General features: G+C 43.4%; 1 protein-coding gene across 8 annotated transcripts in view; it reads left to right on the top strand.

Annotated features, from left to right (window-relative positions):
* The window catches only part of MAP4 (microtubule associated protein 4), a 168,285-nt gene that overhangs the window by 89,856 nt on the left and 50,673 nt on the right, over positions 1-27,756 (top strand). For 3 of the 8 annotated variants that reach the window (XM_072854946.1, XM_072854947.1, XM_072854948.1), the window contains exons 5-12: positions 10,086-10,217; positions 14,719-14,829; positions 15,124-15,252; positions 15,789-15,863; positions 17,184-17,324; positions 19,104-19,838; positions 20,926-21,069; positions 21,864-22,034. In XM_072854946.1, the coding sequence (XP_072711047.1) occupies positions 10,086-10,217; positions 14,719-14,829; positions 15,124-15,252; positions 15,789-15,863; positions 17,184-17,324; positions 19,104-19,838; positions 20,926-21,069; positions 21,864-22,034 (1,638 nt within the window). Of the gene's footprint in view, positions 1-10,085; positions 10,218-14,718; positions 14,830-15,123; positions 15,253-15,788; positions 15,864-17,183; positions 17,325-19,103; positions 19,839-20,925; positions 21,070-21,863; positions 22,035-25,747; positions 27,531-27,756 lie in introns of those variants that run through there. The other 5 variants (XM_072854944.1, XM_072854945.1, XM_072854941.1 and 2 more) reach the window with 5 other exon arrangements.

Genomic DNA, 27,756 nt, shown 5'->3' with positions numbered 1-27,756 from the left:
TCTTCCTGGGCCTCGTGCTGCTGAGCAGTCCTCTGGTCCTCAGCTCCATGGAGATACCGTATACCCGAGAGGTACCTTGCAGCACGTCTCAAGGTCAGGGCTCGCACGTTACCAGCTGTTCATGCACAGCGTCTGTAGATCCTGCTCATTTTCCAAACTTCTGGGTTGTATGTTTGGGGATCTAGTGTGTCTCATTGGTAATGTTTTCTCATCCTTCCCCACCCATGTCTCCAGAGGTTTAGGGGACACCCACGTCCCTGTTCAAGAGACTACTTCAATTGCCCTGGAGGAAAAGGACTCCCAAACCTGTCTTCCTTGAAGACCAAAGCCCTTACACCCCACAAGGGTGGCAGTTCATGCCTTCGTATATCCATGTTTGAAAGGCTTGTGCACTTAAGCTCAGCACTGACCTTTGCTGAACAAATCCTTATGCTGGTTCCTTGCTGCTGCTTCTGCTCTTCTCGAAGGCTTCTGCTCTGAAGTGCTGTGCAGTTTTTTTGACCCTGAATTAATCTGGAGCATGGTCAGTCTTCTTAAAATGTGCCACTGTCATGTCTGAGATGTTGCTCCAGCCTCTTCCCTCACCCCACTGGAAGAAGTTATAATTGTGTGTTTGAACTGGAGCATTCCCTGAACCAGCATAAAGCTGTTTAAATTTGGTAACAGTCCTTTCAGGGAAAATAGCTTTTTTCCTGCTTGGAACAAGAGATGACAGCGCCCTGGGTCACAGCTCACTGCTGTAAACTGCAGTGTCACTGGCTCGTGGTGACAGCATAAGGGACACGCTCTCCCTGCTCGGGTTAGTACCGAGTGTGGAGGAGCTGCAGTCTGCCACAAAAACTCTCTGGGGCTTCCTTCTTCGCACAGCATTGCAGCACCGCGCTGCACCGATGGCTTCCAGATTGCTCTGGAAGCCAGGAGGCTTTTGTAGGACATTAAAGCAACACAACTTGGTGTGAGATTTTATGGAAGGGCAGGTGATACTTGTTTTAAACAAAACTTTTTTCACTTGCGATCATTCTCTCATCACTCACAGACCCGTGTACTCATAAGCATAAGATCTCCATGCTTAGGAGCTCTGGCCAGGTCAGCAGCACGGAGGGTGAGACCCAGCTACCTGGTCCTTACATCTCTTGGGCTCTCCTCTGGTGCCAGCAAACTGCGTTTTGGACGGGCCTTTTATGCCCACCATAAGGAGCTGGCAGTTCCCACGCTGCGAGTCTTTTGCCTCAGAATTTTGCTTATTTCAACTTCATAAATTTTAGGCAAGGCTGCCTGGTCAAGATGTTCAGATACCTTCTTGTATGTTCTTCTCCTCAATTATGAGGCTAGATCCAAGGCCAAGGAACGGGTGAGTGTTTTAGCTGACTCAGTTTTGGGTTTATTGCTTTAGGGTTTCTCTATGTAGAGATGTTCTTTTATATTGTCTACATCTTGTATTGGGCCTGTTGAACAGGTTTGTGGTTTTTGCATGGCTTTGGATTGAAATATTCACTACCAAGGATATGCAGAAGGCCGTCAGCTTTAGGAATGAACCCCAAATGAAACAGTAAAACTGTCTTAGTTGTATCACTTGGCTCTCCAAAACATCAGTTAAGAAAAACCAAACAAAAAGCCCAAGAACAGCAAAAAGTAAAAATATTCAACCATGCTTCAAGTGTCTGGTTTTAAAACGCCTGGTCACATGGGCAGCATTCCTGTAATCCTCATCTTGCTGCAGAAAACACAAGTGTTGTTCTCTGAATTCACCAAACAGATACCTGCTGAGAGTAACACTTCATGGGTAAAAGAAGTCTCCGAAGTAGAGCTATTTTGTTTATATGTGCCTATGACAACGCTGTGGAAATAAGTCTTTAGAGAGCCTCCTGTTTAAAAATAGGACTTCAAGTGCCTTCGTTATTAAAAAATGTAGAGTCTATCGAGTGTGGTTCTGGATGGAGGAATCTAAAGAGAGTAGCTGGTGGAAGCTGTCCTGCGTGGCAGTCCGTAGCATTGTCAGCGATCTGAGAGACTTCTCTAATAACGTCTGAGATGTGCTAACAGATTACTCACTTCCTGAGCATCTGACATTCCCAGCGGGAAGCAGGAGCATGAGAACAAACATCGCTCGTAGAGCAGTTAGAGCTGAGGGTGGGAGGTGTGCTTTCCGTGCATCTCTGGTTCTTGCTTTCAATTTATCATGAAGCAACCACTGCTGAAGAAATGTCTCTTTAGGAAGAATAAGTAAGGAAAAAAAGCTATACAATAAACTGTAACAGTTGCATCTTTTTTTTTTTTCCTTGCAGATTTTTTTTTTTAAAGGCAAAATGTGAACCTTGTGTTGAACTTTAAAGTTACTGACTTCGTCTCTTAAGTTAGGAAATACTGGTTCTGACAGTCGTACGCACTGAGCTTTTTTAGCATTCTGGATTATATAACAGCATGGAATTTCAGAAGGAAAGCAATAAAATGTTTCTTGAATTGTCAGCACTGTCTGAAAAGCCCTGCAGTTTCTTGAGGACCTGTAATATATTCTTCTTTTTCCCATTGAACTCAAGGGTGGATTTTAATTTGCTTCTCATTGAGGCAAATTAAAGTATTTAGAGTAATCTCAGCCAGATTTGGTTTCAGCACTAGCTCCTGGTAGTTAAGCCTTCATCTTCTGCAAGGACAGAAGTCTCGTTCTCCAAAAGCGGTGTCTGAAGTGCCTGCGAAGGCTTAGGAGGCTGGAAGGGACCCCTGACGTCTCGAGTCCACCCCCCTGCTCAAACCAGGGAAACCAGAGGAGGCTGCTCGGGCTCTGTCCAGCTGGGTTTTGAGTTATCTCCAAGGATGGAGACTCCACAGCCTCTCTGGGCAACCTGTCCAGTGTTCAGTTTCCCTCAGATTTTTATTTAAAAAAAAAAGTTTAAATGGAGTTGCCTGTATTTCATTTTGTCAAGAGGAAAGTCACTGGGCAGAAAGGTAGCCAGTTTGACTCTGGTCTGGATACATTTTTCTCCATCAAGGCTGCCAGCTTTGTGCTTTATATATTCATTAAATGCAAACACTTCTTTTAATCTTGAGCTCTTATCCTCTTGGATAAAAATGTACGATCTTCCTTTGGTAGGCTGGTCTATGTCCTTTTCCATGTAGTTGTTTGTGCTTATCCCTTAGATTCGAGGTGTTAGTGAAGCTTGTCTGTAATACTCATTTACAGTGATTTTAAGACCCTTCACTCTGAACTGAACTAGACAGTTTTCTATTTTACAAAATAATGAAACCGATAATAAAATATCGAGAAGATAGTCCTGCGAGGTACTTTCCATTTACTCTGAAGCCAGCATGCACAAAGGGAGCGCTGAGCATCTTTGGAGAGGTACTGTGTCACCTTTAAGGTGAGGCTCCTGTATCCCTTACCCTAAGTAATGCATCAACGTCCCAAGTGAGGGAAGGAGGAGAACCCAGATCGTCGTGGCTGCCTGTAGGGGTGTTTACCTGATGTTCCACACGTCATCCCATCCTATATAACACCGTTGGTTAGCATATTGAAGGTAGTACTTCTGTGTGAGTGCATAAAAAAAGATCCGAGAGGACATGCAGGCAAAATGTCTCATGAATCCATCTGCTGGGAATCAGAAGTTGCTCACGTTAGCAACTGCCCGTAGCAGCCTGCTGAGTGCAGCTGTGCAGAGCCGAGCCTCACGCAGGAACCAACTGCTATCAAAACAGCTCAAAATCTCATGTAGAATATAAAAAATTTGCATGTTACCGAACCCCTGCCTTCTAACAATGCTTCTTAAAGTTCCTTTTAAAGGTAGCAGTATGCCATACCCTGCAGAGGTGGTGTGGACTTTTGTTTCCTTTGAGATTGCTGAGCATTTATTGCAGGGCATGGCTTGTTCTGCTGACTGGTAAAACTATTGGTCTTAGGTGGCGATTTCAGCAAGGCAAACTTGGCATCCGTTTAAGATACTGAACCAGTGCAGCGATCTGGGCAAATTAGCTTTAAGATCAGCTATAGGAATGAAGCTCTTAAGCTTCTCTCTTTCTGTTTGCTTGGCTTGGTGCTGGCAGGGACATCTCATGGCTGCAGACTCATTAATTTTGAAGATACTTAACCTCTAGCTAGAGATCTGGTCGGTGACCTATCAAGATTAGCATCTCCTGCAGCGAAAAGGCTTTATCATGGTAATCCTCTACTAAGAGTGCTCCTTGCTGGAAGTTCCCTGTGTGATGTCCTGCATGTTAGTGGGTACAGATTATTTTTTTTCTTCTGGAGGTCTGAGCACAGCAGGCTGCCTGTGTTGGAAGTGTCCGTGTTGTAGGTTGCCAGAAGTGCTGTTTTGTATGGATTAGCTTCTGAATTGGCTTATGTGACCATGCTGATCTTTGCAGAGCAGATGATAAAACAAACAAATCAACGCTGTCAGCAGCCCTGCTAAATGTTTTGCGCTCTTTCTCCGGAACCTGGTGTGGGATCAGTTCAGGGAAGGTGCTACTTGCATGGGATCCATATTTTTACTTTCAGAAGCAAGTTTGCTTTGTAAGTATGTTGTTAATAGTATTTTTTTCTTTAAACAAGACTTTGTAAGCTGTAATCCTACAGTGGTTTATATTATCAACACTCGTAACCGGATTTCAACTATCAGTAAGCTTTAATACTTGCTAAAATTACTTTACAGGTTTGTGGGATCTGTCAAATGCACATTTTGTGTTGAGTACATTATCTGCTGCTGATACATATTAATGGGCACTTTCAGGATTGATCGTCGTAAGAGTTTGGCTAGTCATCTTTGCTTGCTTTTACATCTTTCATTGGTAGATCACATGCAGACTGTGTGTTCTAGGAGGGTCTGCAGAACTCGGTTTGGAATCGAAAACCCCTCTTTCCTACAGTCCTTGGGACCCTGTTTCTGAGATCACGTTTCTCGTGTTCCACCAAGCTTGCTTGAACAAGGAGGAACTGAATATTGGGACAGGGTGGGGATGACAAATAAGCCGGGAGTGTCCACTTTATGGGTGTATGATGGCAAGTAAAGTTGAAAAACACTTTGACTGGGAATAGCAAGGGAGTTTTCGCTAACGCTTGTTTTGATACAGCAATCTCTGTTCTCCGCTTGCATTGTCACTGGCACTGGCATAGGGAAGATCAGCTTCAGCAGAGGCACGCCGCTGGCAGGGGGGAGCGACCGGTTGCCCTGGGCTCGGAAGCCTTGTGCCTGCTCCTGACCTGGCTGCGGGCCTCTTGGCTGCCTCGAGCAGCTAGCTGGATTCCTTCTTATATCTGTGTTTCTGCTGGAAAGCAACGGTGATTTTGTTTTGTGGTTTGTTTTTTTTTTAATTAGCATCTGTTATGAAAATATTGTAGGAAAAATATGCCAGTCTTTGGTTTATATTTCTAATGATTTGGCAGAGGCAACTCACAACTGCTTTTGAATCGTCTTTCATCTGGCTTTGGGGGTTTTTGCTTAGAACTAAGGGCTTGCAAATACCGATATCGTTTTGCTCTACTGTTACCAGAGTTTAATTTCATCCGATGTTGCATGTAAATGTTTCCCTTTGCACTTCTCTGTGTCCTGCTGTCCTGCTCATTCCTGTTCCAGCAAGGTGTGTGGTTGAGGGAGGTTCCCCTCCTCTTTATTTAAAGGCACGAATGCAACCTGTCTGCTAAAAAAAAAAAAAAGTAGTGCAGGTTTTACTTCTGGTTTACCTGTTGTGACCCTAATTTTCCATTCTTCCCCTGTGAGATGTGTTAATAATAGCAATATACCAATATGTATTTGTGGCCTAGTACTAACAGATTTAGTTAAAATATTTAGAGTTCAATTGGTGTGTGCTCTACAGTTGATCAGTCTTAGCGCGGGTCCAATCCAAAAATCAGTTAAAGTAGTCTTTGAGAAAGTTCATGTCAAATTTTCTTAACTGCTCCCAGGCCTCTTCCTCACACTGACAAGGACATTTGCGGTCTCCTGTTTTTTTGCTTTAAATGGAGTTTTATAGACAAATGAATGACAGGTTCCTGTCCAGAAGAATTTACAATAGAATATAATTAAATCCCTTGCTATTCTGCACCACAAATAATCGTAAATAATAATGTCTCTTGACACATGTAGTGACACTTTATCTTCAAAGTACTTTGCAAATGTAAACGATCATTGTCTGTCTTAATAAAATATTTCCTGCTTCAAGTGTCAGCCTTTACGCTACCCTCAGACCCCGTGATCAGCCCGCGTCACCGAGGCTGATTTGTCTGCTGAGCACGAGGGGGTTGTTGCCTTCTCGTGTCACCTTTCCTGCTTGCACGGAGTTATACCTTGTCCTGTGCTTGGAGGAAGCAGAGCTGTTGTAAAGCTTGGCCTGGGAAGCTTCTGTATCCTCTCTGCTGAAGTCAGCCATGTCAAATGTAGTCATTTAGCAGAATAATAGCTAAAAGCCGCTGGCAGAAAAGCAGCATCCGCTTGCCAAATCAGCACTGCTTCAGGATGCTTGTAGCATCTGCAGGGTTGTAGGACGAGAGGTAGGAATAACTCCATTGGTGGTCAGAAATTGAATTTATTCAAAAGCTGTTCTTCAGTGCTTTCTTTTGGTGGTGTTTACACAGAAGTGAAGGAGTAGATTTTATGTTTACTAGAATTATACTGTGAATTCCCATTCTCTGTCCCTCAGAGTGCATATAAGGGTAAAAACTAAATGCATTTTATTTCTATTTAGTTAGATCAGAATCTGAATAGGAACTCTTCTGCAGTCGTGAACTTCTGTTAGAGCATCACATTGCTTCCCGTAGTTAGTGCCCATCTTGTTGTGGTATGTCAGTACCCAACCTGCGGCTGCTAGGCAGCGTTCTCTGCGTTTGAATTTCAGTGGGAAAAAAGCATGTTTCCAGCGTGTTACTTGGTTGGTTGTTTCTTGTGGGACACCCGAGTTCAAACACTGGTGCCATGAGCAGTCTCGTGAGTAGTCTCTCGTTTCCCTTTGAAGATCCAGTTCCTTTTTGCTCACCGCATCCACAGTGCGGCACGTCTGCTACAACATTTCTCAGCCCCCGTGGAAGCGGAGCACGCCTCAGACATCCCCGTTCAGGTCAGCTTGGGAGCTGGAAGCACCTCTGTTTGCACAGGGCTGGGGATGGAGCAGGAGGATGAGCCGGTGCCCGCGGGGCTGCCTGTGCTCGGGGAAGGCGGCGAGCGGTTCCCTGCCCAGCGGGACACCAGCGTGGGCAGGGAGCGCCGGTGTCCTGCCTGCCGCCGAGGGACCTGAGCTGCTGTTAACTGAAACCTGGTGACACCGTCACTGCCTCCCTCCGAATTTCAGTAGAGAAACACCCGCCTAGTCCCCTGTCCCTTCTGCCACGCCGCAGTTCATGTAACGCCTCAAAGGGAGTTAAAGCTTATTAATTCTTCTGCCTTTCCTGGGGATTACCTGTGTAGTCCCTGCTAAAAGAGTATTGCTGTTAATGACTCAAAGCAGGAATATGGAGATCGTCATACGCCTCTGACCTTGCAAAGTGTTAGACCCCAGGGACGCTGTATGGCATTGAGCTCCAGAGCTCAGTTAGGAGAAGTAGTACTTATGCACTAATCTGAGGTTTTGACATGTTTCTAACTTCATTGAATCACCTCCTGTTCTTGTAAAAACAAAATCTCTGATCAAACTGCTGTAACTGCCAATTGATTTGTACTGGTATCGTTTCATTATTTTGTGATGTAAAACAAACAACCAACCCCACAAAAGCCTTCTTTCATCTCAACTCTTTCTCAATCACTTTTTAATTAGAATTATTCCAACCTCCCTATGAATCTTGGTTCCACCTTGCTACAAATTCTCTGTTTGCGACTGGCTGGTACCTCAGCCTCCTAGAAGAGGCAGTGGTTGTTGCTTTTATATACTAGCGTTGTGTTTTTAATTATTTCTTCCGTTCTGTTCCTTCTGTGTGTTAACATTGGGTTTTCTTTTATTAACTGCAGTTTTGCACTGAATTAAGGGTCGTCTTCAGCGATATCTTTTGAGGCATGCTATCAATTTCCTTTCCTGAGCTCCAGTCTTGCACGTAGTATTGTTAGCCTAAGTGAAGGTAAAAATATTAAAAGCATAAAGAGATGTATTGCAAGAGAGTGTAGAATATTGTATTAGGGGCTGAGAGAAGGAGTTTGTGTAAATTTTTTCTTTCCAGAAGAAACTGGAAATAAGTTTGAAAGTCTAATGTTGTCGATAGAAGAGTTGACAAATTCAGGTCTCCTTAAAATGAAAATTCATCTGAAAAGTCATGAGTCTGGGTATTTGTTTTGAACCTTTCCACTGCATTTGTCATATTTGAAAACTTTAGGATATATATTTTTGTTTCTTTTGTACAACTACAGGATCTGAAAATGTCTTTGAAAGCTGAAACGGCTGGGCTTTTTACAGTAACAGCTGAGACTACGAGGGAGCTACAGTAGAGTAGGCAGTATTGACACAGATGAAGTTCAGGATTTTTTTGTGCGTTAATTTTAAGTGTAAATCAAACCTCGCAAGCGTTAGCTCCCTTAGCTAGCTTTCATATGCTGTACATATCGATACATCTCTTATTTGCAAGGAGAACTTAATTTATGCCTTAGTGCTTTTTCCCATCCTGGCCATTACCACTAGCTGCTGCTTTTGTTTCTCTGTTGAAGTGATTTAAAGTTGAAGTGTTAAAAATAGTGGTCAGTGGAGATGCGTGTGCATATCCTTCATATCCAAAGCTTCCCCCCAACGCGTAGGGCTGGACCACCCTTCCCAAGAGGCCTGCAGCACTCTCGGGGGGCCTCTAAATCCCAGCCTCCCAGGACAGAGGTGCAGTCCTCTTGTTCACGAAGATGTTGGTGTGGCTGGGGCTGTTGTCCGTGTTTCATACATCCATGTATCACAGCGGGGGTGCAGGCATGCTACAGGCTCTTGCTTGTCCACTAGTTCATCCCAAGGTGCTACACTGGGAGAAGTGAATAGGCTGGAGCAAAGGGGAGATGTTATTAAAGAAAAAAAAAAAAGACAGGCACAGAAGGTGAGGAAGAGGAGAACCCACGGCGTGTCTCAGTGCTGCTGTTGCAAGGTGTCTCGGTTCACAGCTGAGCTTTCTTGCTTTGGTTTTCTAAACATCTTCCAACCGCTTGTAAGGACTTCAGGAAAAGGCTGATCTGCATATTTTTAATATTCCTCGTAACAAACTTTATTGAAATAGTTTTATGTAGTCTAACTTCTTTGTTTCCATGCGTTTTTCTGTGGGGCATTTATAAGCTGTGAAAGGCGCCTACCAAGGCTTCAGTAATAAAATACTTGACTCTAACATCTCAAATTGCTGAAGGCTGTTAGTCTGGGTGCAGTTGTTTTTACCATGGGCCAGCAAAGAAAGATTAATGTTTTCCTTGGTCAGATGTAAACCGTCAGGCTTTGATGTGTTGATGTGTTCAGGGAACTGTCTTTATGGTAAACTGGGGGAAGATTAGGCTTAAATGTGAAATATAAAGGTAGACAAATAAAGGCCTTTGAGGTATTCAGGGAAGAGTTATTAACTTAAATGATTTGGAGTTTGTCTTCCTAGTAAAATAGAGAGCAAAAGCATCCTACGGGTGGTACTGTCTGTCTGTGGTGGTACTAACGTTTTCGTTAATATGGTCAGATCCGGTGCATCCAGGTTGATGCCTGGGCAGGAGAGGAAAGGGCTTTGGTTTCCCCTCCTCCCTGCTGTGACCTGATGAGCAGGTTGCGTTCGGCATTTCCATATCAACAGTCTTGAAAGCTTTGTTCAGCCTCCCAAGTTCAGGGTCTCAGGGTTGTTCCAGCTCATACACAAATGAAAAATCTCCCTCAAGATGAGTGTGAGGAGCTAGCGTGAATTGTCCAACACTTGAAAACAGGACGGTCCTCTGACATGTGAGTCTATTCTTGATCTTACACGTGTATCAAGATGCAGAAGTTCCCATTATCCTGTCTCTTATATTTGAAGAGTTGGATCAAAGCAGTAAAAAAGGAATATTCATGGTCTCTGGTTTGGCTAACAGTTCATGTTATCTGTTGGCCTCTGAATGTCATATCATGCAGCAATCTATTTTAAATATCTTAGCCTAATGTTTCTTTTTTGACTGTGTCATTTCCTTCTCTAATTTCAGTATTCCCAGGAGAAATCATGGATGAAAAGCTGTCTTACAAAGAATTTCTTGATCGCAATGACTCCTGGACGATGGACGACAGAGACCTGTGCTTTGAATCACAGCCCGTATTCAAACCCATGGAGATGGCTGGTATGACCGTATTACTCTTCAAACTATAGCATCAGTTATTTTATCAGTTGTGGAACATGATAGAGTCCTAGTCTCTATCCCTAAGGGCGGTTTTGTTCTCTTGCCTTGTACTCATGCCTGTGTTCTTTAGGATGTGTTGCTCTGTTTCCCTAAAATGTGTCACATCTTGACACCAGAGTTAACTTAGCACATCAAGCCCCTAACTTGCCCTAGAGCATAGTCTAGCTGGTTAAAAATGGAGCTGCTAGTCCGGCGTCTTAGAGCACACAGAGTGTGGGTGAGCAGATTTCCCCCTGCCTTGGCTCACATAGCGATAACAGTTTTTGGTTGACTCCCACAGTTTAACTGCTCTCGAGTACTGTGGCTTTCAGTGCAAACCTCGCCAGAATTGTTGACAGCTGAAAGCCAGTCTTCCCTGGCTCTCAGAAATGCCGGCTCCAGCTGTCACATAGCTGTGTCTGCAATGCAGGTCGGTCTCTTCCAGAGGCAGCCTGTGTAGCTGCTGACTCTTGAAAATTAGATGAACCTTGTGTAACTTGCCCCTGCGAAAAGATACCCTTTCACCCAACAGCTTTCACCCAGTTTTCTCTCATTTTTGAGAAAGCTTATGGGAAATTACTTGCTAGCTCTTGGGGGGTATGAGAAATGTATGTGCTGCCCAGATTATAACAGGCAATAAACCTGGGAAAGAGACTGGCTGAAACAGGATGAAATTTTTTCTATATTTTTGAGCACTGTAGACCTGCTTACTAAAGTATTTTCTTGCTATCTGAATCTCGTATTTACTAAGAGATTCTGTGAAGAAATTATATATTGTTACAGGGGTAAGAAATGATTCATGGAACAACTGGAACAAAAGAGCCAGTAGTTTCTAAACCACAGTTGTTGGGTTTTTCCCTCCCATTGCTTTGTTAGATGAAAGAATGGGATGTTGATGCAGTTATGCTCAGTAGCCAGATGACAGACTTGTTGATTAGGAGCAATTTGCATACCTAGCCCATCACCCGCTATTCTTTTGGCCTGAATAATGTGGATCTGTGGGTTATCTATTGCATGAAACCACATTTTCTTAGGTTTCATGTCCTTAGAGTATTGTGCGTACCTGTACACGCTTAAGGTACCACGTATGCTTCAGTATGAAAGCACTTCTCCATGCTGCTCTTCCTGGTACTGTGTAAGCAAGAGATTCTGCTTAGAGGTTAGTCGATTCCCATAACTGAGCAGGGGGATCAGAGAGGCTAGACGAGCTTTAAGGACTTGTCAGCGGAAGGAGAAAAATGTGAACAGCAGACACGTAAAAGTCCTCGGGTTTATTAAATATTTTCATGCACACTCTTTGGAAAATAGTAGGATGATTTCCCTCCCAAGGAGAGAATTCTCTGGTCAGTGGTGTTAACGGGTCTCCCGACCAGCATTGCTGTAATTCCTCGTTCCTCGGTGAGAAGAAACATGGGAAACGCCAGCTCTGCCACTTCTGTGAGCAGCTGAAAGAGTGCGTTTGAGTCTGCTCTGGACTTTGCTGTTATATATTACAAACACTGCGCTGGGATCTGGCAGTGGGACCCAACCCTGTGATAATAACAGTTCTGAGCAAAGACGTACATATATATTTTACACGCTACCTGTAATAAAAAGACTTGGTTTAAAAATGTTGTTACAATGTAGAATGAATAAAACACAAACATTATCTAATTACATGCGAGCTTTGAAAGTGCTGCAAGGGCCTTGATCACAAGAGAATCATGATTTATTACTCCAAGTACAGGTAAATACCTGAACATGCAGAGTTACCGTTTAAATGATCTACAGTAATATGCTTTTATTAGTCCAGAGTCATTGGCAAATTAGAACTATGTCTCTGAACAGCGAAGGATACGAGTGTCTTTGGAAGTGAGCTGAAAAGAAACTTTCATAAGCGTTTTGTTGATCTCACCTCCAGCTGTCTAGAAACAATACTCTCAGATTCTTACCATTTGTCTGGCTTCGTAATATGCTAAGCAAGCTGCAAATTTTGAGCAAGTAGAGAATTATTTGCAGGGCTCATTTAATGCAAGAACTGGTAATTGCCTGAACTGGCCGTATCCCATCCATGCAGTTCATCCTTACCCACCAGCCTTTCCATTTTCAGCTGCAATGTGTTTTGCTGGAAGCGTCACCTTGTCATCAGCAGAGCGGCATCGCTTCCCAGTCACAAAAATGCTAAAACTTGAGTAGGGCACAGGCTCTCTTTGAGTCTGTGGAGGATCTTCAGAGATGGGAAACAAAAGCTCAGCCGTAATTCCTTCCACTTCTCCCCTTTCTCCCTCTGGGGCAGAGTCAGGGTTTAATCTGGGTCGCCTGTTTTTGTCACGTCATCTCACTGCTGGACAAAGAGGGGATCATCAGCGTCTCTCTTAGTTTTTAAATCGGTTTCAGTTGTGATGCTTTTTTGTGGGTTTGGGGTTTTTGGGGGTTTTGTTTTTTGTTTGTTTGTTTTTTGGGGGTTTTTTGTTTTGATTTAAATTGGGAAAAAGGCAGTTATTTAATCTTGGTAATATCATTTTAAACAGCTTGAAATTAAAATTTTCTACAATTTTCTCTGAAGCAAGACATTGTCTTGGCATCTCAAATAGTCTGATAGATTTATAAAAGAGTTCATGCAGCTCACCTGATCTTGACACCTTGGAGCACCATGGGCATGTGAACATTTGAAGTTTGGCTGTCATCCCTGCAGATAGCATGCCTGACATAAAAATGAGTAACAGCCTTCAACTGAATCCCTTTTAATTGTGCTTAACCGGAAGAAATCTGTGCAGTGTCTGAAAATTGGTGTGTGACAGCCATTTTGGGAACAGAGAGTTCTTCAGCTCCTGGGTAATGCAACGTGTGAGAGAGTCATGAGAAATGTCACTTGTCTGCAAGAGGCCACTTGAGTCGAAACCTTTCGTTGCTTGGCTGTGCCTCTCTGGAGAGAAATGCAGTGTACAGCTGGCACAAGCCAGCAAGATGTGTTAGGAATCGTTGATCATAAAGCACATCCAGGGGTTTGTAAACTACAGAATAATTTGTTTCAGAGAGGAATGCCACGTTTCCTTCCCCTTGCAGTGTCTTGCCCTTGACTGTGTTAACGGTACAGTGACTAATTCATGGAAGGGTTGTCTTTTCTCTGTTTTATTCTGTCAGTGAGGTCAGCTGTCTGCTCTCTGACTCACGGCATTTCAGTTAAGTAATCCACCTTATAAAACCCAGCATGGTGGTTCTCTCTGTCCTGACTGGTTTGAATGCCCATGCTGGTTACTTGAGGGGAAAGGAGATGTGTGCCCACAAAAAATAAAACTTGCAGAAAAGGAATTTTCTCTTGCTGAATCCTCAGCTGCTGGAGTACCATCTTTCACAGATGACATTGATATATCCACTTAAAAGAATTCATGCAGCTCACCTGATCTTGACATCTTGGAGCACCGTGGGCATGTGAACATTTGAGGTTCACAGAACAAAGCTAATGCCTGTTAGACCGACCAAAGCTGACACCAGACAACGTGCAAATGTGGACTAAAGATCCTCACAGCCTCACCAATGTGTCTGGTTTATACTGGTGTGCTGCTCCTGGGGAGGAGAGCGTGCAGCTTACGCAGGCTTTCCTTGGTCTGCTGTCGAGGTAACTGATCCGGAGCTCAGCCAGCGTTCCTGACTCAGGTTAGCTGTACGTGTCCATCAGGTCAGGAGGAGACAGGTTCTTCATGCAAAGTCGTAATCTAAACTTTAGTCAGTGTTCCCTAGTGTTGTGGTTTAAGCCGGCAGGCAGCTAAACACCACACAGCCGTTTGCTCACCCCCCTCAGTGGGATGGGGGAGAGAATCGGGGGGGAAAAAGGTAAAATTCACGGGTTGAGATAAAGACAGTTGAATAGGACAGAAAAGGAAGGGAAAATAATAATGATAAAAGGACATATAAAATAAGTGATATACAATGCAATTGCTCACCACCTGCCAAACAATACCCAGCTTGTCCCTGAGCAGTGATTGCTGCCCCCCGGCCGACTCCCCCCAGTTTCTATACTGAGCATGGCGGCATATGGTATGGAATAGCCCTTGGGCCAGTTGGGGTCAGCTGTCCTGGCTGTGTCACCTCCCAGCTTCTCGCTGGCAGGGCATGAGAAGCTGAAAAGTCCTTGACTGGTGTAAGCAGTACTTAGCAACAACTAAAACATCCGTGTGTTATCACATTGTTCTCACACTAAATCCAAAACGCAGCACTGTACCAGCTACGAGGAAGAGAATTGACTCCATCCCAGCTGAAACCAGGACACCTAGGAAGCAATCTGGGCAACCATGTTTTACTGTTGGGCATAAATTCTAATTATGAAGGTGCTTGCCCCGGTAAGTAATCTTGAAAGCAGCTTTCCCTGGGAAGTTCAGTGGTGGTGTCAGGTGCATCTTCATCTTGTTCTTTAAATAATCTTACTCTGCATCATGTCTTCCTCCTGTGTGGTGACACCAGCCTTGTTCTTGTCTCCTGCCAGACCCCTTCAGCATGCACAGGGGGGAGAATCTGCCTGATTTATCATTTCCTACTGACATGAAGAATGTGCCGCTGTTCACGGACCATGTTGATGCTTCCAGAGACATCCATGGTGAGTTCCTCCTCGGCATTTGTCCCTGATGGTCACGTTTTGGTGTTTTCTCTGTTGACTTTAATGTATTAAGCTGGTAAGTGCACTGACTATATAATCTCTTCATTTTTTTTTTTTTTTTAGTACCTAAAGACATTCCAATAGCTACTTTCAGGAAGGGTGGTTGGTTTGTTTTTTTTTTTTAAGTGTACTTAGGCAGAAGGAGGTAGGACATTAGGAGGAGTCGTCAGAGCTAGCATGGTGATTAACCATGGACATGGTTAACCTGACAAATGGTCTTTTTAATTTCATTAGCACCACATGGATCTATGATGGTACCTGAACAACCTTTCTTGGGGCCCCTGTATTCTCCTGCAGAGGCTCTCGACCCATCAGCCTTCATTGGCCTGGATTCAACTGCAGAATTTCTGCAAGACAAAGCAGGTATGAAACAGATGTTCTGCTGTTACTGTCTGTCTTGCTAGCTGGGCCTGAGGGGTATGCAGCTGGAAAATCTTGGTTTAGTAGTCCTAAAGAATCTTGGTGGGGGAGCTGATACATAAATGAGTCAAGATTAGAAAGTATCCTATTGGCAATGACAGTTCTTGGTTCAGTGTGAATGTTCCAAAGATGTTAGGAGATCACAGAATGGTTGAGGTTGGAAGGGACTTCTGGAGGTCATCTTGTCCAACACCCTGCTCAAGCAGGGCCACCTAGAGCCAGCTGCCCAGAAGAATTGAGCAAAGAACCTGCTCTGTTGGATCCTGGGGTCAGTGCTGGTTATAACTCTTCTCTGATGCAAGCTTTCACTAGCAATAACGAGAGAAGAACATGAAGTTCTGGCACCATTCTTAAAGGGAACTGAAAAGTTACCTGAGAATGAACTCACAAAACAGCAGAGTCAATACCTTCAATGGAAAAAAAATACAGCAGTGTTAGTGTCAGTGGCAGGACTAAATGTGTGTGTTTGTTTTCCATAGTGCCTGAAGAACATTGGATGGGAGCTCGGCATGATGTGAAGGGACCAGATGCCTCTTTCTTTGTTGAGCCACCAGGTAAAAATAGTTTTGACTTGATCTGCAGGAACTGTCTATAGAGAGTTTCTGAACTGCAGAAGCAGAGCTTCTCTTCTTGTCTGCCTTTTCAAGAAACAAAAGGCACTAATGGAGTGAAGTGGGACCTGACCAAGAAAAACACTGTTTCTGGTTTTCAAATAAATTTAGAATAGCAATGCGTGGTTTAAAGAGACGTTACTTAACATGCATATTCTGGTTTAGTGCTGTAAGATATGGGGAAAACCCTGCTTTTATATAGAGTGTTTACTTCTAATTTAGGGTAACAAATGTAATATATGCAGTTCCAAGCCCAACTGTCGGTAGATATTAGTGGCATGCCCTTTTGGGGGCGTATCATTTAGCAGGGCTTTAACCGACTGAAAACATGCCATGGTTTTGGGGAATTAAGTTAGCAGATGTGGATGTGTGCAAAAAAATATATTCAGCAGCAAGCTCTGTGGATTCCAGACTGTGTTTCCATTCTGTGCGTCTCCATTAACAGTAAAGGTACCGTAATTTCCAGGTGGGATGTGTGTTCAAGCATTACTTGACACTAAAATAATAAATAGGATTAATAAAATTTACTCTTGAAAAGAAACTCTAAAGCTGGATCTTTACTACTGTCAAGGATTCTAGTCTTTGTACACACTGAGAGTCAGATCTGCTGACTGAAGTGGTAAGTCAGAGCACTCGTGTTTACTGCTTCTAGGGGTCACTGCAGCTGTGGGCACCACAAACGTAATTTTGGCTCATGCGTAATCAACAGAATTTTAAACTAAATTCTAATTGCAAACCTGTGTATTCTGTCCAATTATCTTTAGACTCTGGTTACAGTTAAATCTTTGAAGCTCCATTGGGACATAATTCCGTGGCGGTTGCATGTGTATTACGATATTTTATCCATAATGGGATCTTTATTCCCATTTTGGTGGACAAGCTAAGAAGAGAGTAGTTAATACTGGTCCTAGGTAGAAAGCATTTCTGGAGCTTGTGGCTCTACCTAGGGCTCAGGGTAGAACTGGGATGCTCTGTAACTGAATGTTCCTTGACTTTCTCACAGCAGTTGCTTCTCTCAAGACACAAGTGTGTTCCTAGGTATTGCACAAACTAATCTTCTGAAAATTTGACAATAAAAACCGATTCTGTTTTTGTCCGACCCGACTGGGATGCTGAAGTGGGGGAGCTTCCTCATCAGGGTTGCTGCAGGCAGCACAGACCAGGCAGCACCTTGAGAGGGTGATTCACATCCTGGCAACTCCAGAAGAGAAAGCTGTTTGCTGAGATCCGAGTGCTTAATCAGACTTTGTTTTGTATGCCCAGTGCCCCCCACAGTGACTGAAGCAATAACGCTGAATTTGCCGGAAAGCCCTGCAGCAGTGGCTCCTGGTTTTGTTCCTGCTGCAGTAACAGCATCCCCAGGAGAGGCTGAAGCTACTGATGGACCAAAAGCTGTGGCATCAGGTAAAGTTGCTCCAGTCTGAAGATTGGTGCTGGGTTTAGGCCCTTCATGAGCAAGCTGTAATGGTGAAAAAGACATGGGATTGCCTCCTCTGAAGGAAACACAGCAAGGTGTTAACAAATTCCGTTGTGACTGAAGGTTTATGAAGCCTGAACCATGTTGGTGAGAAACAGCAAGTCTACTTGATTTTTCAACTCTTGTGTCACAGTCCAGTAACTGATTTAATGATCTTTTACTTTCTCAAAATTTTAGCTCCAGAAAAATGTTTAGGTGTGTCAAGAACGTGGTTATACCACGAGTCTGATGCTATATATAAATACCTCGAAAACTCTCCGTTTTAAAGACTCTCTTTAAAACAGCGTTTTTGAGGTATTTATATACAGCATGAGAGTCGTGGTACACTTTGCACTAGTCTTTGTTCAGTTTCTTTATGCTTTATTCCACTGCTTTCCATTATTCACCGGGGAGCATCCATACTACTTCTAATATCTGTTTCTTTACGGTCTTATTCTTCTGTAAAATCACAATCTTTAAATTTTATTTTGGGGAAGACCTTGATATGACTTCAAAAAAAAAAAAAGAAAGGCAAACCCAAATGAGGGCTAGTGCATAATGGATCTTTTTGGTTTGGTTCACTGGAATATTGGTTTTATGTAAATGGATCCTGAAGTGCTATTTAGAAGAGACTTTTTCCATTTTTCTAATTTCTTTCCTTTTTCAGTTTAAGTATTTAAGATTTAATATACTTTCCATTGTTTGGGGAGGATATTTTTAGATGTGACTGAAACAATCAGTTGGAATTTTTTTTTTTTTAACATCTGCTTAGCAATATATCTGAGATGTTCAGGTCACCGTGCTGCATTATGCAGAGTATGGGTAGTGCTTGGGCTGTTGAAATGAATAGCTGCAGAAGAGAAATCTAGTGCTTCTGGCTTTTGATAATTTGTAAAAACTTGCCTCTAGACAGCTGAAATGTTAAACTAAAACTGTCTGAAAAAACCCCTTTAAGGGGATCTTATGAGAATGCTAACTGAAATGCAGAGGTTTGGTTGTACTGCGAACTGACAAATGTTATTTTGAAACGAACGGCTCAGTGTTTAATAGATATTATGTAAAAAGCTAATGAGGCCAAGTTGGGCAGGAAAGAATGAATAAAGGGCAGTTGGTGATTCACTGGATGGCAGTGTCTGTTGTGTCCAGAGTGCCAATGCTTCTGCTCGAGTTGCAGCACCATACCACCCATGAACAGCATAAACAATATTTAAAATGAAGTGCGTATGGCTCTGGAATTATTTCAGGACTTTTGCCGCTGTTGGAATACACAGCTGGGCTCATAAAGGTGACACCAAAAGTTTCTGTGTCCTGCTATATAGAGAAAAAACCCCTCACTGTGATTCCTGTATATATTCTGTTGGAACGCGTTGCTCGCAGTGGATCCAGCAGCTCTGGTCTCTTGCCAGCTACGTAGCATCAGGTAGTTTTTAAACGAAAACAATGCATCTTTTGACTGATGTATGTTAGGAGCAGATGGATGTCTAATGCTGTAGTCAAGGGTACAAAACAAGGCACATGAGGCTGTAGTAGGAAAAGCACTTGGGTGCGCTGAGGAGTGTCATAAAGACTGGTACAACTTGAGTGCACTGGCGTAAGCGGGGGGAGTAAGTGATGCTGGAAGACAAGACAGGGAGCGAAAGCCCTGTCTTCTCTAGTCATAAAACCATGCTGTCGCGTATTTACATTCTGTCTGGTTTTGTTGATTTCTGTGATCTGTGTTTCTGTAGCAGATGCAGCGTGTGTTCCTGCCTCGGATGTCATGTCTGTTTCTGCAGAAAAAGCTGGGTCCATTCTTGCAGGAGACACCACGCCTCCTCAAGCTCTGGATGCTGGATTTGCACCTACAGCAGAAGCCAGCCCTCTTCAGGCTATGGATGTTGGATTTGCTCCTGTAGCAGAAGCCAAGTCTCCTAATGCTATCAACGCTGCATCCGCCCCAGTGGCAGATACTGGCTTCACCCCAGCAGCAGATGCTACATGCCATTATGCTATGGATTTGGAGTTTGCCCCAGCGGAAGATGCAGAGTTTGCCCCAGCAGCAGATGCGGAATCTCACCATGCTATGGATTTGGCATTTGCCCCAGCAGCAGATGTGGAATCTCACCATGCTATGGATTTGGCATTTGCCCCAGCAGCAGATGCGGAATCTCACCATGCTATGGATTTGGCATTTGCCCCAGCAGCAGATGTGGAATCTCACCATGCTATGGATTCTGAGTTTGCTCCAGCAGCAGATGCAGAGTTTGCCCCTGCAGCAGAAGTCAACCATCATCGTGCTATGGATTCTGGGTTTGCTCCTGTAGCAGAAGCCAAGCCTCTTCCTGCCATGGATTCTGGGTTTGCCTCTGGAGAAGCTAACTCTGCCTCTGTAGCTGACACCAAGGTTGCTGCGTCTGAAGAGCTGATGACATCTGAGTCTTCTCTTGAGCAAGACAAGTCGCCCTTTGACAAGCCTGCTGCAGGTGAGCGTGTACGCCTGAAAGCTTCGTTCAGGCTTGGAAGGGCATGGCAAGTGGTGTGAGAAGGCCACTCTAAGTTGGCATAGCAGCAACACTCCTGGTAGTGGGTAGTGATGGCTGCACAGACGCACAATTGTTGTAAGACTGTCAAATAAAAAGCATGGTTTTTTAGTAGTTAAGATTATGATATGCCTTGCACAAAACATCTTAAGTAGAGCTCAGTTCTGCTGTCAAGATACAGACAGAGGAAGTGCTTCACGAGGATTTTTTGCTTATAAAATATAAAACTAGAATACCTTAATGATTTTTTTTTTTTTTTACTTGGCATTCTTAGCAGTGATGTATGTTTTTTAGCAACATTTTATTCATCCCTGTTAGTACTTACTTTTGTATCACTATCATCCTCAGCATATACTGAAATGTCTGCAGATCCTGTAGGACACACAGTTTTCGAACAAAGCTTCTTCTCTTGAAAGGAGTCTTTGAATAGACTGATAGGGTTTGATAATTTGGTGACATCTCTTTGGAATGACTATAGGCGTCGAAATGGCGAGGCAGGCATTTTGTTTTTTTCCATGTGGTGGATAATGGATTTCTCAAAGGACACTATCCTTTCAGAGAGAAAATGACCATCAAAATATAACGAATAGTACTGGGCAGAGGCAGTATATGTGGACTGATTGCAGAAAGAGTTGGAGTGAGATATTTTCTATTCTTTCTTACTTTCTAATACTTTTTAGCTTAATGATAGGAATAAATTTCAAAAGAGAGAAGTTTTAACAAAAAAAAATCCCTACTAGAATGTAGTAACTGAGGCATAGGCATAACTGAACATTTCAGGCATAATATGATGAAGAGTAAATACCAGACAATACAGGAAGATTTGCTTTAGCAGAACACTTAAGCTTTCAGGAGGGGAGAGCTGGTAGAAAGTGATCCTAAAAAGCAGATTACCACTGTTTTGAAAGTGAGGAAAACCTTTAGTTTCTTGTGGAAGATAAAAATTAGGTGAGGAAGTGATTTTTATCTTGCTTAATCTCATCTAAATTAAAAATAACATGAAGTTTTATTCTTTACATTCTGTTTGCAGAAGCAACTGCAAATGTGGAACAAGAATCGGAAGTCCCAGAAGCTTGTGTTGATCTTTTAGAGAAAGCTAAAGACAGCAGACCACCTCCCAGTCACCATGAAGAGCATCTTCCAGAACAGACGAACCATCTTTCAGAACCAGCAGGTGAGAAATGCAAACCACAGTATAAAACTGGAGCCAGCACTTCGCTATCAGCTCATTCTGCCCCACCACCTAAGTTCTTTCTCACAGACTCTGTTCTCCTGTCCTTATCAAGGAAAAAGCAACAAAGGTTTAGTTTCAAGAAGGTTATTAGTGTGTGCTGACATGGGGACTGTTATAAACAGATGGTAGTCCTAACATTTGAAATTACCATCCTATAACTTGTCTTTTTCTTCCTCATCCACAGTTGTTGTACCAACATCTGTCATAATTTTTATTTCTATTTGAAACTTAAATAAAATTAATTACATATAGATCTGTTCTCCAATGTAATTACATCTTACAAATTAAAACTTGTTATAATTATGGGTAGCTAGGAATTTTGTAGTGTCTGCATGAATATATTCTAAGGTATATATGAATACTAGATGATTAGCATTAGATAGGACTCCAGACTGATAATGGAGTATATTGTGGATTTGAATTCCAGTGGGAAGCTAGCATAGCCTGAATTCAATTGATTACAATGGTGGGGGGAACGGACCTAACCCTCACCCTGTGCTTAAGCCTTTGCTTCATGTTTTACCTCCACCTTGGCATGTCTGCCAAAGTATAAAATTGGTGTTTAAAATGGGATTGAGAGGAGATGATACATAGTAGACTACCATATCTTATAAACTTCATTCCTATTAAAAATAAAATAAACCCGATACCCTTTCCAAGGGCTTGCTTTTAAACTGCAGGTTGCCTGTATTCATAAGAACTGAAGCATTCTGTTCATATTTTTCATATTTCAGTTCCAGTAGAAGCAAAAGAAGCCATTGCACTAGAAAATAAAGACCTCCTTCCAGAAAAATCTGTTACTACTGTGGATGTTACTGTTACAGAGAAACAAAAGGAGGAGGCTGAACACAACCATGTCCAACATGCAGAACCTCAGCAAGAAAAAAGCCTGCAAGAGCCCACAGGTAGAATATAAATAATAATTCAATTTTAGAATGGAAATATCCTCTGTGAACTATTCACCTTTTCCTACTGACTGCGTTGCCACTTGAGCAAGCAGAAATCTTTTTTGCACCAAGGAGCTGTGCGGTTCTTTGCATTCATGGGTGATTCTGCTTGCACTTTGCCTCTAATCCGTGCCCTCTTAAATACTCTTTTCCCCTCCATGTTCACCAGACTAAAAGCCCAACTATGGGTGCTACTAGTACTTTATCACTGGGACTGGCTTATATCTTTTCTGCTGTAGAATTTAAAAGCTCACCATCTTTTTGCCATTACCGCTAGCTTTTTATTTTGGTATTAAAAGGGACCATTAATTCTTATTACAATATTCCTAGTGAAGACCTCCTTCCAAATTGAGTTTTGTAATTACCAAAGGAAAATGTAATTTTTTTCCTGCTCCACTAACCCAGCCTCTCCAGTGAGCTGTTATTGCTTACACTTGTGAGTGGAGGCTGATTTGTGGGCCAGGGCTAGCTGACAAACGACTGATACTCTCTCTAAAATCAGTGGCTTGTAGCTAAGGAAACCTAGCGCTGCCTATAATGGAGTACAGCAAATGACTTCTGCTACGGAGGTTCTGCCTTCCACTGCTTAGCTGGGAAACTCAGCTCTTTTGCTCCCCCTTCCCTATTGTGCCCCTTCTCTCTTCCCTAGTCTCATCTTTCCACTAAACTTTTATTTTCACATTTTGGAAGGATGCCAGTTAGGGATATAAAAAGTGTATCTGTTTTCTTGTCTTGCTAAGACAAAATGGATCCTTAATGCATTTTTAAAAAGAGATAGCGTGTCCTTACAAGAACTGTTGCTTTTCGATGGAGTAAGAGCATGTATCAGGAGTTCTGTATTTTTAAATAACATTGACGTATTTATCGGTAGTAGTCTAAATAGGTTTTGCGTGTAAATGTCTATCCCAGCCCTACTGAGGTGGATTTAGTTAGTGTAGTATCAGTGCTGGAAAATTCTGCATATATGACTGTATGGACTGTTTTAGATGGCTAAAATCACATATATAGTATATATAAATTTTTTTTTAAAGCAAATAGTTGCTTCGATGTTTGAGCAGGCTTCCTGTATTCCAGGTCTACCTACTGCACAAATAAGGCAAGCTAACAAATCAAGTGAATGCAGGTTTGGCAGAGCAAAACCTGCACCAGTGCCTATTACAGATGTACCAGAGGAACGTCTAATAGGTCTCCCACAACAGAAGAGTACTGACCCAAAAGTAGACCCCTATTCTGTAGTGGAACTTGGATGTGTTGCTGGAACATCCCCTCGCACTAGGGTTTCACATAAAAAGGCAACTGAGCAGCCATCCAATGTGCTGTCGGAGTTTGTGGAGAGCTGCAGAGACGTACCAAGGGAGAGCTGGGATTTGGAAGGTTCTCTGGCCATTGTGAAGAAAAAGAAAAAGAAACCAAAACAAAAGAGAAACCAGCTGCCAAGACCAATGGAGATCTGGGATGAAGATGTAATAGTCTCAAGAGCTCCTAGAAATTCCCCATTTGCTGTTGAATTGCAAAAACCAGATGTCTGTCCCGTAATGCCTGCTGAAGCTCGCAAAGAGCGGTCAATTGCTTCAGGAAGCAGAGTTTCAGATATGCCAAAGGATGCTAAAATAATAACTGGAAGTCATACCCTGGATGAGCAAAATGCCTTCTCAGTGCCAGCACCAGGACAGCAGGCCCAAAAACCCAGCGTGCCGTTAGAATCTGTGCTGGATGCAAAAAATGGGGATGTCATGAAAAGAGAAGAAATGAGAGATAACAGTCTGATGTTGCAATCTAAAGGCAAAAGAAAAGAGGTTCCCTTGCAGCAGGTAGGCAAGACTAAGCTGGGGGAATCTGTTACGGCAAAGGTGCCAACCAAGCCTATGGAAAGAGATTTTCTTGATAAAAATGAGAAGAGGGAGGATAAGGAGTCAAAATGTGCTGACCTGACGCCATCTCTTTCAGAAGCGATCAATCTAAGCAAAGTAGAAACTCCTTTGGAGACCAAACCTTCAGAACTGCTCCTTTCTGATAAAGATAAGGAGGCTACATGCACATCTCCCAGGCGTGAAGCATTCGGTGACACTGTCCACCGTGAGCTTCAGACTTCCAGTGGGTCACTGGAAGAAGCAGCAAAGAAAAGAGGTAGTTGTGAAAAAAGCAAAGGAGTTGGAAATGAATCCCTCAAACAGCCTGCTCTTCTAGAGGCTGCGTCTCTGTCAGACAAGCTTTCGAACGAGCCAAAGGCAGCTGATGAAGCTAAAACAGTGTCTTCTGATAAGCGCATGGCCGTCGACTTTAGTACTGCAGAGGGAGTATTGAAGACTCCAACAGATACTACTAAAACGCCTGTTACACCATTAGTTTTACCAAAACCTGAGGAAGTTACTGCTTTGCAAAACAGAAAGGCTGACAGTTTTTCAGAGCAGCCGTTTCTTCTGTCGGCTAAGTCTGCAACCACACATCCCGCCTCTGCTGAAGCAGTGGACAGAGTGATGGTAGCAGATTCCCCTGATAAAAACAAAGGGAAAGGATTTATTGCGTTAGAGCAGCAGACTGGAAAAGATCCCAATATTGCACATGGGATGGACAGACCTAAAAAAAAGCGTGGTGAAGGGAAAGTAAAAAAAATCAAAAGCTTCTCTGAGCAGATGATGCTTTCAGAGGATGTAAGCAAGCTTACTGACGGAGCGAGGACAGATGAGACTATAAAAGACACAACTTTTCCTGATAAAGGCAGAGGTTTTACTGCAAGAGGACCTCTGTCAGTAAGCATTACACATGCCTATCCTGCAGACAAGCCAAAAAAAAGGGGTAGTGATGGAAGAAGTAAAAAAGGTGAAAGAAGTTTTTTCCAGCAGCCTTTTCTTGAGAATAAGATGGACCCAAGTAGTTTTCCTGACACAATCGATAAAACTAAGGAAGTTAGTGTTAGTGATAAAGGCAGAGAGAGGGGCTGTATTGCTGCTGAGTGTTTTCAGGAGAATACATCAGATGTCACTAAAATGCAAAGGTCAATGGAACTGGTAACAGAGAAGCCTAAAGAAAGCGTTGGAAAAAATGAAATAGCTGATTTGGGTGCTTTAGACCAACCATTCCTGCTGGAGAGTAGGAGAGAGGAAGCAAAGCATCTTGCTATGGCTGACACGATCAGCAAAACAAAAGAGGTAAATTTGATTAATAAAGGCAAAGAGGCTGGAATTACTTCTGCAGGTGAATCAGTTGTGATAAATTCTGATGCAACACTGGTGGCAGACAAACCTAGAAAGAGATGTAGTGATGGGAAAAGAAAAAAAACTGAAAAAAGTCCTTTGGGGCAGGCGGCTGTCCTGGACGCTGGGGTGGAAACAAACAATCTTCCAAGCAAAGAGAAGGTGGCTGGGAGCACAAAAGAAATGACCTTTGATAAAGATAAGGTGTCTGGTTTTGAAAGAGAGCTTTTGCTGGAGAGTCTGACAGGTATAACCAAAGAGGCGCTGGAAAAGCCTGAAATACAGGGTGGCAACAGAAGTTTCTCTAATCAGCCGGTTCTTTCAGGTCATAAAATAGAGGCAGCAGAGCCAGAAATAGTCAACACTAAAGAAACTCGGCCCATGAATAAAGGTAAGGCACTAGATACATCCGAGCCTCTCCCAGAGCACAGGGCAGATGCAGCTGTGGCACACGGTCCCACCAGGGAACTGGTGATGGACAAGCCTAAGAAAAAAAGTAGAGATGTGAAAAGCAAAAAGGCTGAAAATAGTCTTGAGCACTCTGTTGCACTGGGTCCAGGTAACACCCCTGCAGTAGGTGAGGAGGTGGGAAATACTAAACAAGCTCAGTCTTCTGATAAAGGCAAAGAGACTAATTGCAGTACTTCAGCGAGTCTGCTAGGTGACCTAACTGATACTACTAAAGTCCAAGCTCCTGCTATACCTCTGGAGCCAGAAAAATCACACACAAGTAATAGAGAGAAATGCAAAAAGAGGGAGGCTAACTTGCAGCAGCCGTGTCTTCTGGAGCATAAAGCAGGTGCAGAGATGTTTCCTCCTTGTGACGTGGAGATAACTGACAAAATTGAAGCAGAAAGTCCCACTCCTTGCAGCATGGGGGGTAGACCTCCTATCCTAGAGCATCCGGCAGCAGCAGATCACACTTTGGCCACAGTTACCGATAGATCTAAAAAGAGAGGTTATGATGGAAGTAGTAAAAAGGCTAAAAATGCCTCTGAGCAGCCTGTTTTTCTAGAACCAAAAACAAACGAGAGAGAAGTACAGCCTCCCATACGATCTGAGGTGGAATATGGAATGGAAGACATGGATTTGGTAGATGAAAACAGAAATATTAAGAACTTTCCCATTGGCCCTCAAATGCTTTGGAATAATAACGGGAGCGACTTTGAATCCTTTGCTGAGACTGCAGTAACTGGCCCTGGTGACGCTGGCAACGTTTCTTCTGGCTTCCCAAAGCAGACAGATGAGGGTGCAAGAAGTAAGGGGCTTCCTCCTCCTGAAGCAGTAGCAGAGAACGGCAGCAAAGAGCCTGGATCTGGTGCTAAGAAGGAGATACAGAGGCAGAAATCTTGCGAGCAACCAATCAATCTGGGACACAAAGAGCCTGGAAAAGAGGTTTCAAAGAAAGATGGTAAAACCAAAGAGGCTGCTTCCCAAGATGGGCGTGAGGCAGGCAAACCACTTCCTTTGGACCATTCAGTTAAACAGGATGTTAAATCAAAGAAGGACAAAGTTCACCTTTCTCCTGTGGCAAAGGTGGATGATAAAGAAGAAAGAACCACTGATGAAAAGCAAAACACTGACAGCACTTCCTCAGACCTTCCTCAGAAGGTGGCAGATTCAGAGAATAGACCAGCTCCTGTAGGTGCCAAAGGGACAGAGCAACTAGCAGCAACCGTCTCTTCTGGCGAGAAGCACACTGGGTACGTTTCCCCAGAACTCGCAGCGATACCAGAGAGCAAAGCAGCAGCAGCCGTGTCGCAGGTTGTGGCAGAAGCATTGATGGAGAATAAAACTGAAGAGGCTGAGCTGGATGGAGGCGAGAAGAGCGAGCAGAGCCCACTGAAGTACCCGGGCAGTTTGGACGATAAAGCGGTTGAAGCAGAGGCTGCTGGTTTAACTCTGACAGCTGCCCAAACAACCAGAATAAGTCCCAAAGATACCAATAAAGGTCATTCTCAGCCTGCACAAGAGGATGCTGCTCCCAGCGGGGAAGCTCACCTGAAGGATGCCCCGGTGTTGAAGTCTGAAGTAGATAAACCTGAAGACGCGACTAAAGAAAAAGAAGAGGAATGTGAACAAAAAGCTGTGAAGGAGGCAAAGAAAGAGAGAGTTAAAGCAGCAGAACAGATAAAAGGCTACATGAGACCCACAAAGTCAAGAGGGGTGCCAACTCTGCCAGCCAGGTCTGCTGCTCCAGACCGAGAGAAACAAAGGCAGCTGAAACCCGGTGGTATGAGCCGGCAGAGGCAAGAAAAAGGTGTGTGTTTGCGATTTGAGCTAGCAGCAGTAATCCAGACAGCTTGCGTGCAAGACCTTGCTATTTGTCAGTGTGTTGGCATGAGTATGTAATTGTTAATCCTATGTGGCACAAGCGAGTGTGGCATGACTGGTTTTTTGGCTGACGTTAAAAGGCTGTTAGTTCTGCTTGCCTGTCGCACAGTGCTAATTCCCAAAGTCTGAAGGATTGACAGCTTGGTCTAAGT

The sequence above is a fragment of the Ciconia boyciana genome, chromosome 2, assembly GCF_034638445.1.
Source record: "Ciconia boyciana chromosome 2, ASM3463844v1, whole genome shotgun sequence".
NCBI lineage: Eukaryota > Metazoa > Chordata > Aves > Ciconiiformes > Ciconiidae > Ciconia > Ciconia boyciana.
The sequence above is the reverse complement of the archived record's forward strand: the minus strand, read 5'-3'. Positions and strand labels throughout refer to the sequence as shown.